This window comes from Podarcis liolepis (assembly GCF_965112155.1).
Source record: "Podarcis liolepis genome assembly, chromosome: 13".
Classification (NCBI taxonomy): domain Eukaryota; kingdom Metazoa; phylum Chordata; class Lepidosauria; order Squamata; family Lacertidae; genus Podarcis; species Podarcis liolepis.
In genome coordinates this window covers 14610610-14623078 of record NC_139573.1, presented here as the reverse complement: position 1 = coordinate 14623078, position 12469 = coordinate 14610610, and the positions used below count along the sequence as shown (strand labels likewise).

The 12469-nt window shown below is 44.1% G+C and overlaps 2 protein-coding genes across 2 annotated transcripts in view; one reads left to right on the top strand and one right to left on the bottom strand.

The window, feature by feature from the left end:
* The window catches only part of OSGEP (O-sialoglycoprotein endopeptidase), a 244986-nt gene that overhangs the window by 51583 nt on the left and 180934 nt on the right, over positions 1-12469 (top strand). The gene's annotated exons all lie outside the window — the stretch shown is intronic.
* LOC310691738 (ribonuclease pancreatic-like) lies at positions 4663-10579 on the bottom strand. Its single transcript, XM_083471694.1, has 2 exons — positions 10450-10579; positions 4663-5353 (listed from the first exon to the last, which is right to left on the bottom strand). Exon 2 carries the CDS (start codon positions 5332-5334, stop codon positions 4903-4905), a length of 432 nt encoding a protein of 143 aa, XP_083327820.1. The 5' UTR covers positions 5335-5353; positions 10450-10579; the 3' UTR covers positions 4663-4902.

Here is a 12469-nt window from a genome sequence, read left to right as displayed (position 1 = left end):
AAAGTCAAGACTGGAAGTGGGGGGTATATACATTTTAGACCAGGAGTGGGGGGGGGTGTTTTATCAGCCTAGGGGGCCACCGTTCCTTCTGTTCAAGCTTCCAGGGGCTCCTTGCCAGCAGTGGGCAGAGCAACAAATAAAAATCTTATCTTTGTAGGTTATTTTCTACACACTCGTTGTTGTTGTTTAGTCGTTTAGTCGTGTCCGACTCTTCGTGACCCCATGGACCAGAGCACGCCAGGCACTCCTGTCTTCCACTGCCTCCCGCAGTTTGGTCAGACTCATGTTTGTAGCTTCAAAAACACTGTCCAACCATTTCGTCCTCTGTCGTCCCCTTCTCCTTGTGCCCTCCATCTTTCCCAACATCAGGGTCTTTTCTAGGGACTCTTCTCTTCTCATGAGGTGGCCAAAGTATTGAAGCCTCAGCTTCAGGATCTGTCCTTCCAGTGAGCACTCAGGGCTGATTTCCTTAAGAATGGATAGGTTTGATCTTCTGACAGTCCATGGGACTCTCAAGAGTCTCTTCCAGCACCATAATTCAAAAGCATCAATTCTTCGGCGATCAGCCTTCTTTATGGTCCAGCTCTCACTTCCATACATCACTACTGGGAAAACCATGGCTTTAACTATACGGACCTTTGTTGGCAAGGTGATGTCTCTGCTTTTTAAGATGCTGTCTAGGTTTGTCATTGCTTTTCTCCCAATAAGCAGGCATCTTTTAATTTCATGGCTGCTGTCATTATCTGCAGTGATCATGGAGCCCAAGAAAGTAAAATCTCCCACTGCCTCCATTTCTTCCCCTTCTATTTTCCAGGAGGTGATGGGACCAGTGGCCATGATCTTAGGGTTTTTTTTATGCTGAGCTTCAGACCATATTTTGCGCTCTCCTCTTTCACCCTCATTAAGAGGTTCTTTAATTCCTCCTCTCTTTTTGCCTTCAAAGGTTGTTGATATTTCTTCTGGCAATCTTAATTCCGGCTTGGGATTCATCCAGTCATACAAACACCCTATCTTCCTTCCATAGAAGCAGCAGACATGATCAGAGTTTAAGGGCACATTTCAGCCATTCAGAATCATCTGGGGTGGCAATTTTCGTTCTGCTCAGGGGGACCCTTGATGTCTGCAGAAAATATTAAGTGGGATCAATGTGCTTGTTTGGAAAAGCATTCCAAGACTGCCCTTCACAGGACTGCACAGTAGGAGCCCAGTAAGGATGGCCAGACAAACCAGCAGGCAGCTAGAGACCAGCATGGTGGGGTCTAAGAATCTACTGGGAGGGAAAGGAAAAGGGAGAAAAAGGGGAGAAGTTAAAGAGATGCCTATTTCTTAAGTGGGGGAGGGGGACAAGAACCCTTATACACCTTATAGGAAATGTAGTGGCAGAATTTGGAGCATTTGTGGGAAGCCCCTATGGAAACAAAGTTAAATGTGATTGGATGAGACCTGATATAAACAGCTGCATTCCATCTTGTCTGTGACAAGCAGACTGGTACTGTGCATTGTATTGTATCTATTGAATTATGAGCCCCTCCTCCAGCTACACAAATTAAAGATAATCATCTCTGGCCTTGTCTCAGTGTCTCTAGGCAAAAGGACACAACGTGGTCCTGCAACGTAGCATTTCTCCTTCCAAGGAATATTGTTTCTTAAAACAAAGTCCTGGTTCTTTGAGATGGCCATCAGTCACTGGGACTTGCTTCTCCTCTTTGGCAACTTTGCAGAGCTTGACCTTTCAAATATGACCTTATTCGCTTGTCATTTATACTCAGTTTATACCTGAATATGTTAAAATTAGTATCATTATCAAGGTAACAAGCATATATCCACAAAATCTTCAGACCCATTTTGCAAAATAGTATCTGACTTATTTTGGTGTGTGACATGTATGCACAGTTACCTGGGGGAAAGTCATAGGTAGGGATGGAGTGGCTATACTCTTGATTTTTGTTGTTCTGGGTATGATATGCAATATTACCTCTTCATTTCTATTTATCAGGACAGCTAGATGGAAATTCCATCTTACAAGTGCGATTCTCCTTCCCAGGGCTATTTTTCTTGAAAAAGAGGTGCTGGAACCTTCCACGACATAGCTGCCAACTTTCCCCTTTTCTTGCGAGGAATCCTATTCGGAATAAGGGAATTTCCCTTAAACAAAGGGAAAAGTTGACAGCTATACACCACGAACACCCCCCTTGCTCTCTTATAATGGCAACGGCACCACCTGAGAGGTTCTAGGACTGAGTTCTGGTGAGTTCCACCTGGGAAAAAGCCTGCCCTTGCCCACTCCACAAAGACACACAGAGAATTCATATCTCCATTTTTGGAGACAGTATATATCTCACTGTAGAAAAAAAATAGGACTCTCTTCTGGTCAAAGTTCAGGGGCTGGCAATGTGGTGCTCACAAAATATATTTAAGCAAGGGGGACCTCAGGGCAGGGCATTGACTAATGTCAATGGGCCCTGCCAGAAATCTGGGGTTCTTAACAGCTGCCCAAGAATGACAGGGGCTGCCTCCAGCTTTAGAAAGGAGCGAGTCAAGTGGAAAACTTCTCGTACAGCTGCTTTCCAAGCATGGCACAATTGGAAGTGTTGGTGAGACCTGAGACAAACAGCTGCATCCCATCCCATGGCAGTGGGGTCATCAGCAGCAGAGACCCAACTGTATGAATGACTCAAATGTTGGACTCCATCCCCTCCCCTTTTGTTGCTTAGGAACCTGCCTTAAACTGCATGATCTTGCTTCATCATCTTGCTTCCACCCCTTCCTCTGCTAAATAAACTTTTGTAATCACTCATCTCCCACCATTACGTTAAATTACCCACTGGTTTCCCCCCTTCTTCCTTTCAGGAAATCTGGGGGCTGGTTGACTGTTGGGGTTGCCAAATGTTTTATACTCCCACCCCCTGCAGCAACTTATGATGAATCTTTTCCAAGCCAAGAGCCACACTCATTTCTGGGCTACCTTCTGAGGGCCACATGCCAAAGGCAAGCAGGGCCAGAGGTCAAAGTGTGTCAAGCAGCAAATGTAAATTTTACTAGGATATCTTCTACACAGATCCATGCACACTCCCTTCTATGTCGCATCCAGACAAGCAGGAGAATACCCTCCAACATGCTGCAGATGGAAATCAAGGTGCATGTGTTTCAGGGCCGTACTTGTGCAAGTACATGTCTTTCAGGGCCACACTCTCACAGAAGCCAATATGGGACATCCCAGGAGCCAATCAGAAGCCAGGGTGGCTTTTGTAATGCCAGGGTGTCCTGCTCAAAGCAGGACAGAGTATGCAAGAGGCATTATCAGAGCTCAAGGACACATTCAACCCTGACAAAAACAATGAGTATGTTTATGATTAGTATATTTGTTTATATCCTGCATATCAGTTATTCAGCTGGTGTCATTTCTTCAGCTGCATAAAATCCCAGGGAACAAATATCAAATTTTATTGCAGACCCAACAGTCTGTGTATCAAATATTACATTTCCAAACATCAGAAACTTACAGTTCTACAAATGTTGGCCTGGCAAGGAAGATGGCGATTTTAAGTGTGTGACACCTGGGGGGCTGCATTTGGCTCCCAGTCCTGAGGTTCCCCACCTCCAGTTTTGAGGCTGAATTTCTTCATATAAGAAGTTAACACCCAGAATGTACAAGATACGAAGATATTTGAGCGGGCAATATATAAGTGCCACATCTTCTCCTACTCTAGGGAGGAGTCATGGGTTTGGACATTCCCAAGTGACAGATAAGAGAGGGATTATTACCTCCCTGATGCTGAGGTCTCCCCACCCCCAATTTGCCACTTCTGCACTGATCTCCTTCCTTTGCCATGTGTCCTTAGGAAATCCTCTCCACAAAATGTCCAGAGTATTGGCCTGGCCAGCTCTAAGTGGTCCAAAACTATGTGATTTTGAGGACCTTATAGGGAGGCAAATTCCCCACATCAGCGAAGATCATGGTGAGTTAGGTAGACCGACGGCTTATCTCAGCACATGCTAAGTCATATTTGGACTAACATGAAGCAGGAAAGAAGAAAAGAAGGAAGGCCGGAGAGGAAGTACAGTGGTACCTCGGGTTAAGTACTTAATTCATTCCGGAGGTACGTTCTTAACCTGAAACTGTTCTTAACCTGAAGCACCACTTTAACTAATGGGGCCTCCCACTGCCACCGTGCCGCCAGAGCACGATTTCTGTTCTCATCCTGAAGCAAAGTTCTTAACCCGAGGTATTATTTCTGGGTTAGCGGAGTCTGTAACCTGAAGCGTATGTAACCCGAGGTACCACTGTAATGTACTTTACCAACCAGCAGTTACCAAAAGATAGGGAAGAATGGGTTGCCTTTCTAGCCATCACTCCCAATTGGTTCAGGTAGCATATTGCCAGTTTCCTGATGAAAACCACCCCCCAACCCCCAACCCCAAGCTGTGTTTTACAAAACAAAAAACAAAACAAAAAAGAATATCTGGTCACAGACAGAGTCGATTATGTTCATAATTTTGAATATTCCAGTTCTTGTGGGAAAAAAGTGTTTTGTTATGCAGGAGTTCGTTAAAGATTTGCCTAATTCACTCTGAAAAGAACAAGCTTCTCTGATGTCCTGCTTTCACTCGTAAAGTGCTTCTGAGCTCTTCATAGGCAGAATGTAGGCACAGAGACACACATTTTGCTTTTGACAGAATGAGCTTTATTGAGAGAATAGCCATTGAGAGAAAGCAACAGAATGCGTAGTTAGAAGCCTGGCGTCATTGTCCTTAGAGCCACAGCTCCCAGGGTCACCTGAAAAGGGCAAATGACTGTTAAACTGGGGAAATTCAATGATGTGGTTGCGTTGCAGGGAGAAATGGCCAATGAAGCATTCTGGCTTCAATGGGCAGAGTGTGGCTTGTGTGGTTTTCTGCCTATCACAGCACCTTCTCCAGGTGAACGGGCTTCTTGTTTTTGCAGGCCACACGAACGCGTTTGGAGGTCTCTGTGCCTTTGTATTTGCAGTCCTTAGGAGGTTTACCATCGGTGTATCTGCAGTCAATCATGGGGAAGTTCTCCTTGCTGTTATAGAATTTACCTTGCCAACGCGTCCCACCATTGCCGCAGACCTGTAGTACAGACACCTTGTCATGGTTGATGAAAGTATTCCTCGGTTTGCATCTACTTGGGTTCACATTCCTCTTCAGCATCATGAGGTTGCAGTAGGCACTGGGGTTGGAGGCTCGGGTCTGGGGATAATCAATGTGCTTGTTTTGAAAAGCTTCCCAAGACTGCCCTTCGCAGGACTGCACCAGGAGGACGCTGAGAAGGATGGCCAGACGAACCAGCAGGCAGCTAGAGACCAGCATGGCGGCGTCTAAGAAGTTTCTGGGAGGAAAAAGAAGAGGAAGAAAAGGGGAAAACATTAAGGAGATGCCTATTTCTTAAGGCATCTTATACACCTTACAGGAAATACACCTATATAGGACATTTCCTTATAGGAAATGTGGTGGTAGAATATGGAGCATTTGTGGGAAGCCTCTATTGAAACAAAGTTAAATATGATTGGCATTAATGGGAGGTTCTGCCCCAATTGACTTTATTCATATGGATAAATGACAAAATATATTTAAGCAAGGGGGACCTCAGGGCAGGAATTAGTCAATGGGCCCTGCCAGGAGTCTGGGATTCTTATTTTTTAATACACAGTGGTACCTCGGGTTACATATGCTTCAGGTTACATACGCTTCAGGTTACAGACTCCGCTAACCCAGAAATAGTACCTCGGGTTACAAATTTTGCTTCAGGGTGAGAACAGAAATCGTGCTCTGGCGGTGCAGCGGCAGCAGGAGGCCCCATTAGCTAAAGTGGTCTTCAGGTTAAGAACAGTTTCAGGTTAAGAACAGACCTCCGGAAGTAATTAAGTACCGTACTTAACCCAAGGTACCACTGTATATAAATGAATTTATTGGTTTTACATATAATCACATTATGTAACATTGTAGCCTCTTTTTTATCTCTTTGGCTCAACTGAGCCTAACGACTTCGCTCCATCCAATCTGATGGTTTCCAAAATTAAACTTTACATCTTTACATTTTGCTTCATTTCCTATCCTTGTTACAGCATTACCTAAAATATTATATTACTCAACCTGAACAGGTAGCAATTTCATCTTACAAATCTTCAGATAACCCTGCTAATGATGGGGATCTGGGGTTCTTAAGATCTGCACCAGGCACTGGCACCAACTGTGTTCACAGAGCAGCCTTCATTCAGATCCACAGCCAGGGCTTTAAGGAGACTGAGGGCTTAGCCACACTTTAATTTCCATGTATTGTGATGTATCACTAAAGAACGAGCTCTCCCTTGGATAGGAGTGGGTCAAGTGGAAAACCACTCGGACCTCTGCTTTCTAAGCATGGCACAATTGGAAGTGTTGGCAAGACCTGAGACAAACAGCTGCATCCCATCCCCAGCAACAGAAACTCAGAGACTCAACTATGTGGATGAGTCAAATGTTGGACTCCATCCTCTCCTCCTTTGTTGCTTAAGAACCTACCTTAAACTGCATAACTATCATAATCATCATCTTGCGTCCACCCCTCCACCTGTTAAATAAACCTTTGTAATCACCTATGTCCCACCATTATGTTTCCCCCCTTCTTTCTTTCAGGAAATCTGGGGGCTGGTTGACTGTTGTGATTGCCAAATGTTTTATAGTACACGTACACACACACACACACACACACACACACACACACACACACAATGCATCCTGCTGCAGCAACTTATGAAGAATCTTTTTCAAGCCAAGAGCCACACTCCTTTCTGGGCTACCTTCTGAGGGCCACATGCCAAAGGCGAACAGGGCCAGAGGTCAAAGTGTATCAAGCAGCAAATTTTACCAGGATATCTTCTGCACGGATTCATGCACTCTCCATTCTGTGTTGCATCCAGACAAGTAGAAGAATACCCTCCAACATGCTGCAGATGGAAATGATGGTGCGTGTTTTTCAGGCCTGTACTCCTGCAAATACATGTCTTTCAGGGCCACACTCTCACAGAAGCCAAAATGGGACATCCCAGGAGCCAATCAGAAGCCAGGGTGGCTTCTGTAATACCGGGGTGTCCAGCTCAAAGCAGGACAGAGTATGCAAGAGGCATTATCAAAGGATGCATTCAAACCTGGCAAAAATAATGAGTATGATTATGATTAGTATATTTGTTTATATCCTGCATATCAGTTATTCAGCTGGTATCATTTCTTCAGCTGCATAAAATCCCAGGGACCAAATATCAAACTTCATTGCAGACCCAACAGTCTCTGGTATCAAATACAGTGGTACCTCGGGTTACATACACTTCAGGTTACAGACGCTTCAGGTTACAGACTCCCCTTGTAGCACCCTGCTTGTGGTTAACGCTTAGCTGGAATGAAATATTCAGCGCAGCAATAGAGAAATTAAAATAATAATTTATTTGTCAGACAAATAAATGAGAGACACAGTGGTATATGGTTACCAAAGCTCTGCCCTTCCAGCCCTGATGGCCAGCACTTATATTCCCTCAGCCCAGCCCCCTTGCTCCTCCTTTAGCTGCCTCTGTCCAATCAGCCTGGTTGAAATTCCTATTGGCTGTTTGCTAGAACCAATCATAAAAGATACACCCATTTCCTATTACCTTTTATGGGAGACAAAGAGCTATATTTCCTTCTATCTATAAATGGCAAACAAGTAGCCATATATCTTACAGTTACCTCAACCAGGCACCTTAATTAACATTTCACCTTTTGCCCTCTTGCCCTATTCACTGCAAAACAGATGGCTAATTGTTCTAATTTTATCTTAAACAGAGATCTTGGGTTCACCTTCTCACACACCATCAATGAAATAAGAATCTAACATAAGAATCTAACATTTCTTACTTTCTAAATCCTTTGCATAATTACATTTAAGCCAATATATTTCATACATAACATATATAGATTTTTAAAAGAAAAGGAACTTAGAGAACTTAGAGAACTTAGCTTTTACTAAGTTCTCTGAAGCTTCAAAGCAGCTTCAGAGAGAAGCCTCTTTCCCTAGTCCAGCTGCTGTTTCTATTTGCCCTTTTAACCTTATGAAAATGTGGCTCAAGTTTTAATGGGAGGCACAATAATTCTTACTATTTACCAACTCTTAATTGTGTCTTTGCAGCTTGATTGTATTCTGTAATTTGTATGGTCAGTGTGACCTTTTGCTCCTAGCCTGTAATTTCCTTTTACAACCCTGAGGCACTCGTCTCCTGCTAATGCGAATACAAATCAGAGGGGCCCTGTTTAGGAAGATAAACATCTGCCAAAGCACCCAGCTGCCTGGCATGAGAGATACAAACATTTACAAATATATTTTTTAAGCTCATTTTAAAATGCAGATCTTCATCAGATGCCTCACGCTAACCCAGAAATAGTACCTCGGGTTAAGAACTTGGCTTCAGCATGAGAACAGAAATCGTGCTCCGGCGGCACAGCGGCAGCAGAAGGCCCCATTAGCTAAAGTGGTGCTTCAGGTTAAGAACAGTTTCAGGTTAAGAATGGACCTCTGGAACGAATTAAGTACTTAACCCGAGGTACCACTGTATTAGATTTCCAAACATCAGAAACTTACAGTTCTACAAATGTTTGCCTGTCTAGGAAGATGGTAATTTTGAGTGAGAGAGACCTGGGGGGGGGACATTTAAGTGGTCCAAAACTATGTGATTTTGAGGACATTATAGGGAGGCAAATTCCCCACATCAGCGAACATAATGGTGAGCTAGGTGGACCAAGGGCTTATCTCAGCACATGCTAAGTCATATTTGGACTAACATGAAGCAGGAAAGAAGAAAAGAAGGAAGGCCAGAGAGGAAGTAATGTACTTTACCAACCAGTAGTTACCAAAAGAGAGGGAAGAATGGGTTGCCTTTCTTTCTGTCCTGGGGGACAGGAGGCAAGCAGGTGTGGAGGATTCCCTGGTCCTGAATGGGGTAACTGTGCCCCTGAAGGACCAGGTGCACAGCCTGGGAGTCATTTTGGACTCACAGCTGTCCGTGGAGGCACAGATCAAATCTGTGTCCAGGGCAGCTGTTTACCAGCTCCATCTGGTACGTAGGCTGAGACCCTATCTGCCTGCGGACTGCCTTGCAAGAGTGGTGCATGCTCTGGTTATCTCCCGCTTGGACTCCTGCAATGCGCTCTACGTGGGGCTACCTTTGAAGGTGACCCGGAAACTACAACTAATCCAGAATGCGGCAGCTAGACTGGTGACTGAGAGTGGCCGCCAAGACCATATAACACCGGTCTTGAAAGACCTACATTGGCTCCCAGTTTCCAAGCACAATTCAAAGTGTTGGTGCTGACCTTTAAAGTCCTAAACGGCCTCGGTCCAGTATATCTGAAGGAGCGTCTCCACCCCCATCGTTCTACCCAGACACTGAGGTCCAGCACTGAGGGCCTTCTGGCGGTTCCCTCACTACGAGAAGCCAAGTTAGATGGAACCAGGCAGAGAGCCTTCTCGGTAGTGTGCCCTCCCTGTGGAACACCCTCCCGCCAGATGTCAAAGAGAACAACAACTACCAGACTTTTAGAAGACATCTGAAGGCAGCCCTGTTTAGGGAAGCTTTTAATGTTTGATGTATTTTACAGTATTTTAATATTTTTTTGAAAGCCGCCCAGAGTGGCTGGGGAAGCCCAGCCAAATGGGCAGGGTATAAATAATAAATTATTATTATTATTATTATTATTATTATTATTATTATTATTATTATTATCCATCACCCCCTAATTGGTTCAGGTAGCATATTGCAAGCCTTGTCGCTTTACTCCCAAAAGGAACATGAGCAACTTTCCTGATGAAAAGCACCCCCCAACCCAAGCTATGTTTTACAAAAACAAAAAAACAAAACAAAAAAGAATATCTGTTCACAGAACATGTCTATTATGTTCATCATTTTGTATATTCCGGTTCTTGTGGAAAGAAAGTGTTTTGTTATGCAGGAGTTTGTTAAAGATTTGCCTAATTCTCTCTGAAAAGAACAAGTTTCTCTGATTTCCTGCTTTCACTCGTAAAGAGTTTCAGAGCTCTTCATAGGCAGAACGTAGGAACAAAATGTAGGCACATTTTGCATTTGATAGAATGAGCTTTATTGAGAGAATAGCCATTGAGAGAAAGCAACAGAATGCTTAGTTAGCATTCTTAGAAAGCAACAGAATGCTTAGTTAGAACCCTTCACCTCTGCCTACCAAAGAGATGGGGAAGAAGCCCCCATTTCCTCAAGGGCTGTGCTTCCTTATTTGTGAAGGATCGCATTTCAGACTCCTCTGGGTGCAAATCAGCTGCTTAGAGGAACCAGAACCCCAAATGCGAATGAATGAATGAATGAATGAATGAATGAATGAATGAATGAATGAATTATTGCATCCTGCTCATCTGGACTGGGTTGCACCAACAGAATATACACAACTTACCCAAGTTCAATCCGGTCTTGAATTATGTGTACGACTTTTCGAAGAGGCGAGTCTGTCCTTCAAGCTGCTGCTGTCCAAAGCTTAAAAGGGGCAGGGGACAGGGAAAAGAAGAAATGAACTTCAAGCCACTTCCCCAATAGGAGTTTACCAGAGAATCTGAAATGTTTGAAATTTAACCAACAATTATGCAACATGGCTCTGTAAAAAAAAAGGGGGGGAGAATGTAACACCGATAAGAAAGGGGTGTGGTGGTAAAATGAACAGAGGGCAATGTTTGCCTACACCTGCTGATTTCAGATATGCACCAGAGCAAGCCAAGGTCATTGTTTCACTAGCCAAGCTGACAAGCTTCCAGAACCTGTTGCCAGTTCATTTCCAGGCCCAAGTCGAGGTTCCCACATTAGTTTTTTGTGGGGAGGTGGGGGCTTTTGCAGCCATTACTGTGCCCTTGGTTGCCACCGCATTTCTGAGCCCAATTTAAAGTGCTGTTTTTAATCTTTAAAGCCCTAAACGACTTTGACTCAAGGTGTGGAGAACTGATGCTGCTCAGTGGTCACAAAATGCTAATTAATGTGGTGAAATGGAAAACCAGGGGGGAAGCAAATGCAATGGAGTCTCCTGGATGAGGCCATGCCTGGCTAACTGGCTGCCGGAAAACCTTAACCAAAGCACTCTTCATGAAACATTCTGTTGCAGGACCCACTCATTTCAATTCTTTTTCAAAAAACGATCCTGTCATTTCATTGACTTGTATTCTTTTGCACTTCACCAAAGGTGTAAGCAATCTTAAATGTCTCTTTTTGGACAGAAAAGATGGTGTAGATGTTATTCAAATGCACAAATGATTAACAAGGCAAATAGTGAACCCTGTCACCATTGCAATGAAATATGACCCCGCCACAAATAAATTCACACTTACATCTTAAGGAAAGTTTTATTAGCATTTATCTTCTACACATGCAGCTATTGAAGCACATGCAAAGCAAATATACTGTATGGATAACAAAGTTTGATTTCAAAGGGTACATCCATACTATGCCCTTATAAGAGCTGTGTTTCATGGCTATGGTTCCCCCCTCAAAGATTCTTGGGAATTGTAGTTTGGGGGAAATTTGGGAGTTTTTGCCAGTCCTTCTCACAGAACTACAATTCCCAGGGTTCTCTGGAGACAGCAAGGAAAGCTCTTTATATAACATAAAGTATGACTTTTCTGTTATGGGACAATGGCCTTGGGTTAAGCATGATCTGTGTCCGTTGTCTCGGGAGGCCTGGTCCTTTAATAAAAGAAAGCCCCCAAGATGTCCTGGAGATCAGAGAAGATCCACTGGGGAGTCCCCTTCCTTTGCATCCCAAGTATCTCCCAAGCACAGTTGAATCCAGGCCCTTGCTACAGTTCATGTTTGCAGATGTAGGAGTTCAGTTTGTGGCACTTTGCATCATTCCACTTGGTGAATTCTAAGAGCAAAAGAAAGTCCAACAGTTGACATATTCCTCCCCCTTGTGTGGATGATCTTGTACAAATACACTACTAAGATACTAATATGGTGTCAATGACTAGTTACCCAAAAGCAGGAACACAACAGCAGCTCTCCCCTCCTGCATGTTACAGCAACTGATATTGAAAAGCATAGGTAAAAGGTAAGGGTAAAGGACCCCTGGATGGTTAAGTCCAGTCAAAGGTGACTATGGGGTTGTGGCGCTCATTTCACTTTCAGGCAAAGGGAGTTGGCGTTTGTCCGCAGATGGCTTTCTGGGTCATGTGGCCAGCATGACTAAACCGCTTCTGGCACAATGGAACACTGTGACGGAAACCAGAGCGCACGGAAATGCTGTTTACCTTCCCACTGTATCTACTTGCACTGGTGTGCTTTTGAACTGCTAGGTTGACAGAAGCTGGGGCAGAGCAGTGGCAGCTCACTCTGTCATGGGGATTTGAACCGCCAGCCTTCCGATCAGCAAGCCCAAGAGTCTCAGTGGTTTAGACCACAGCGCCACCTGCGTCCCTATTGAAAAGCATACT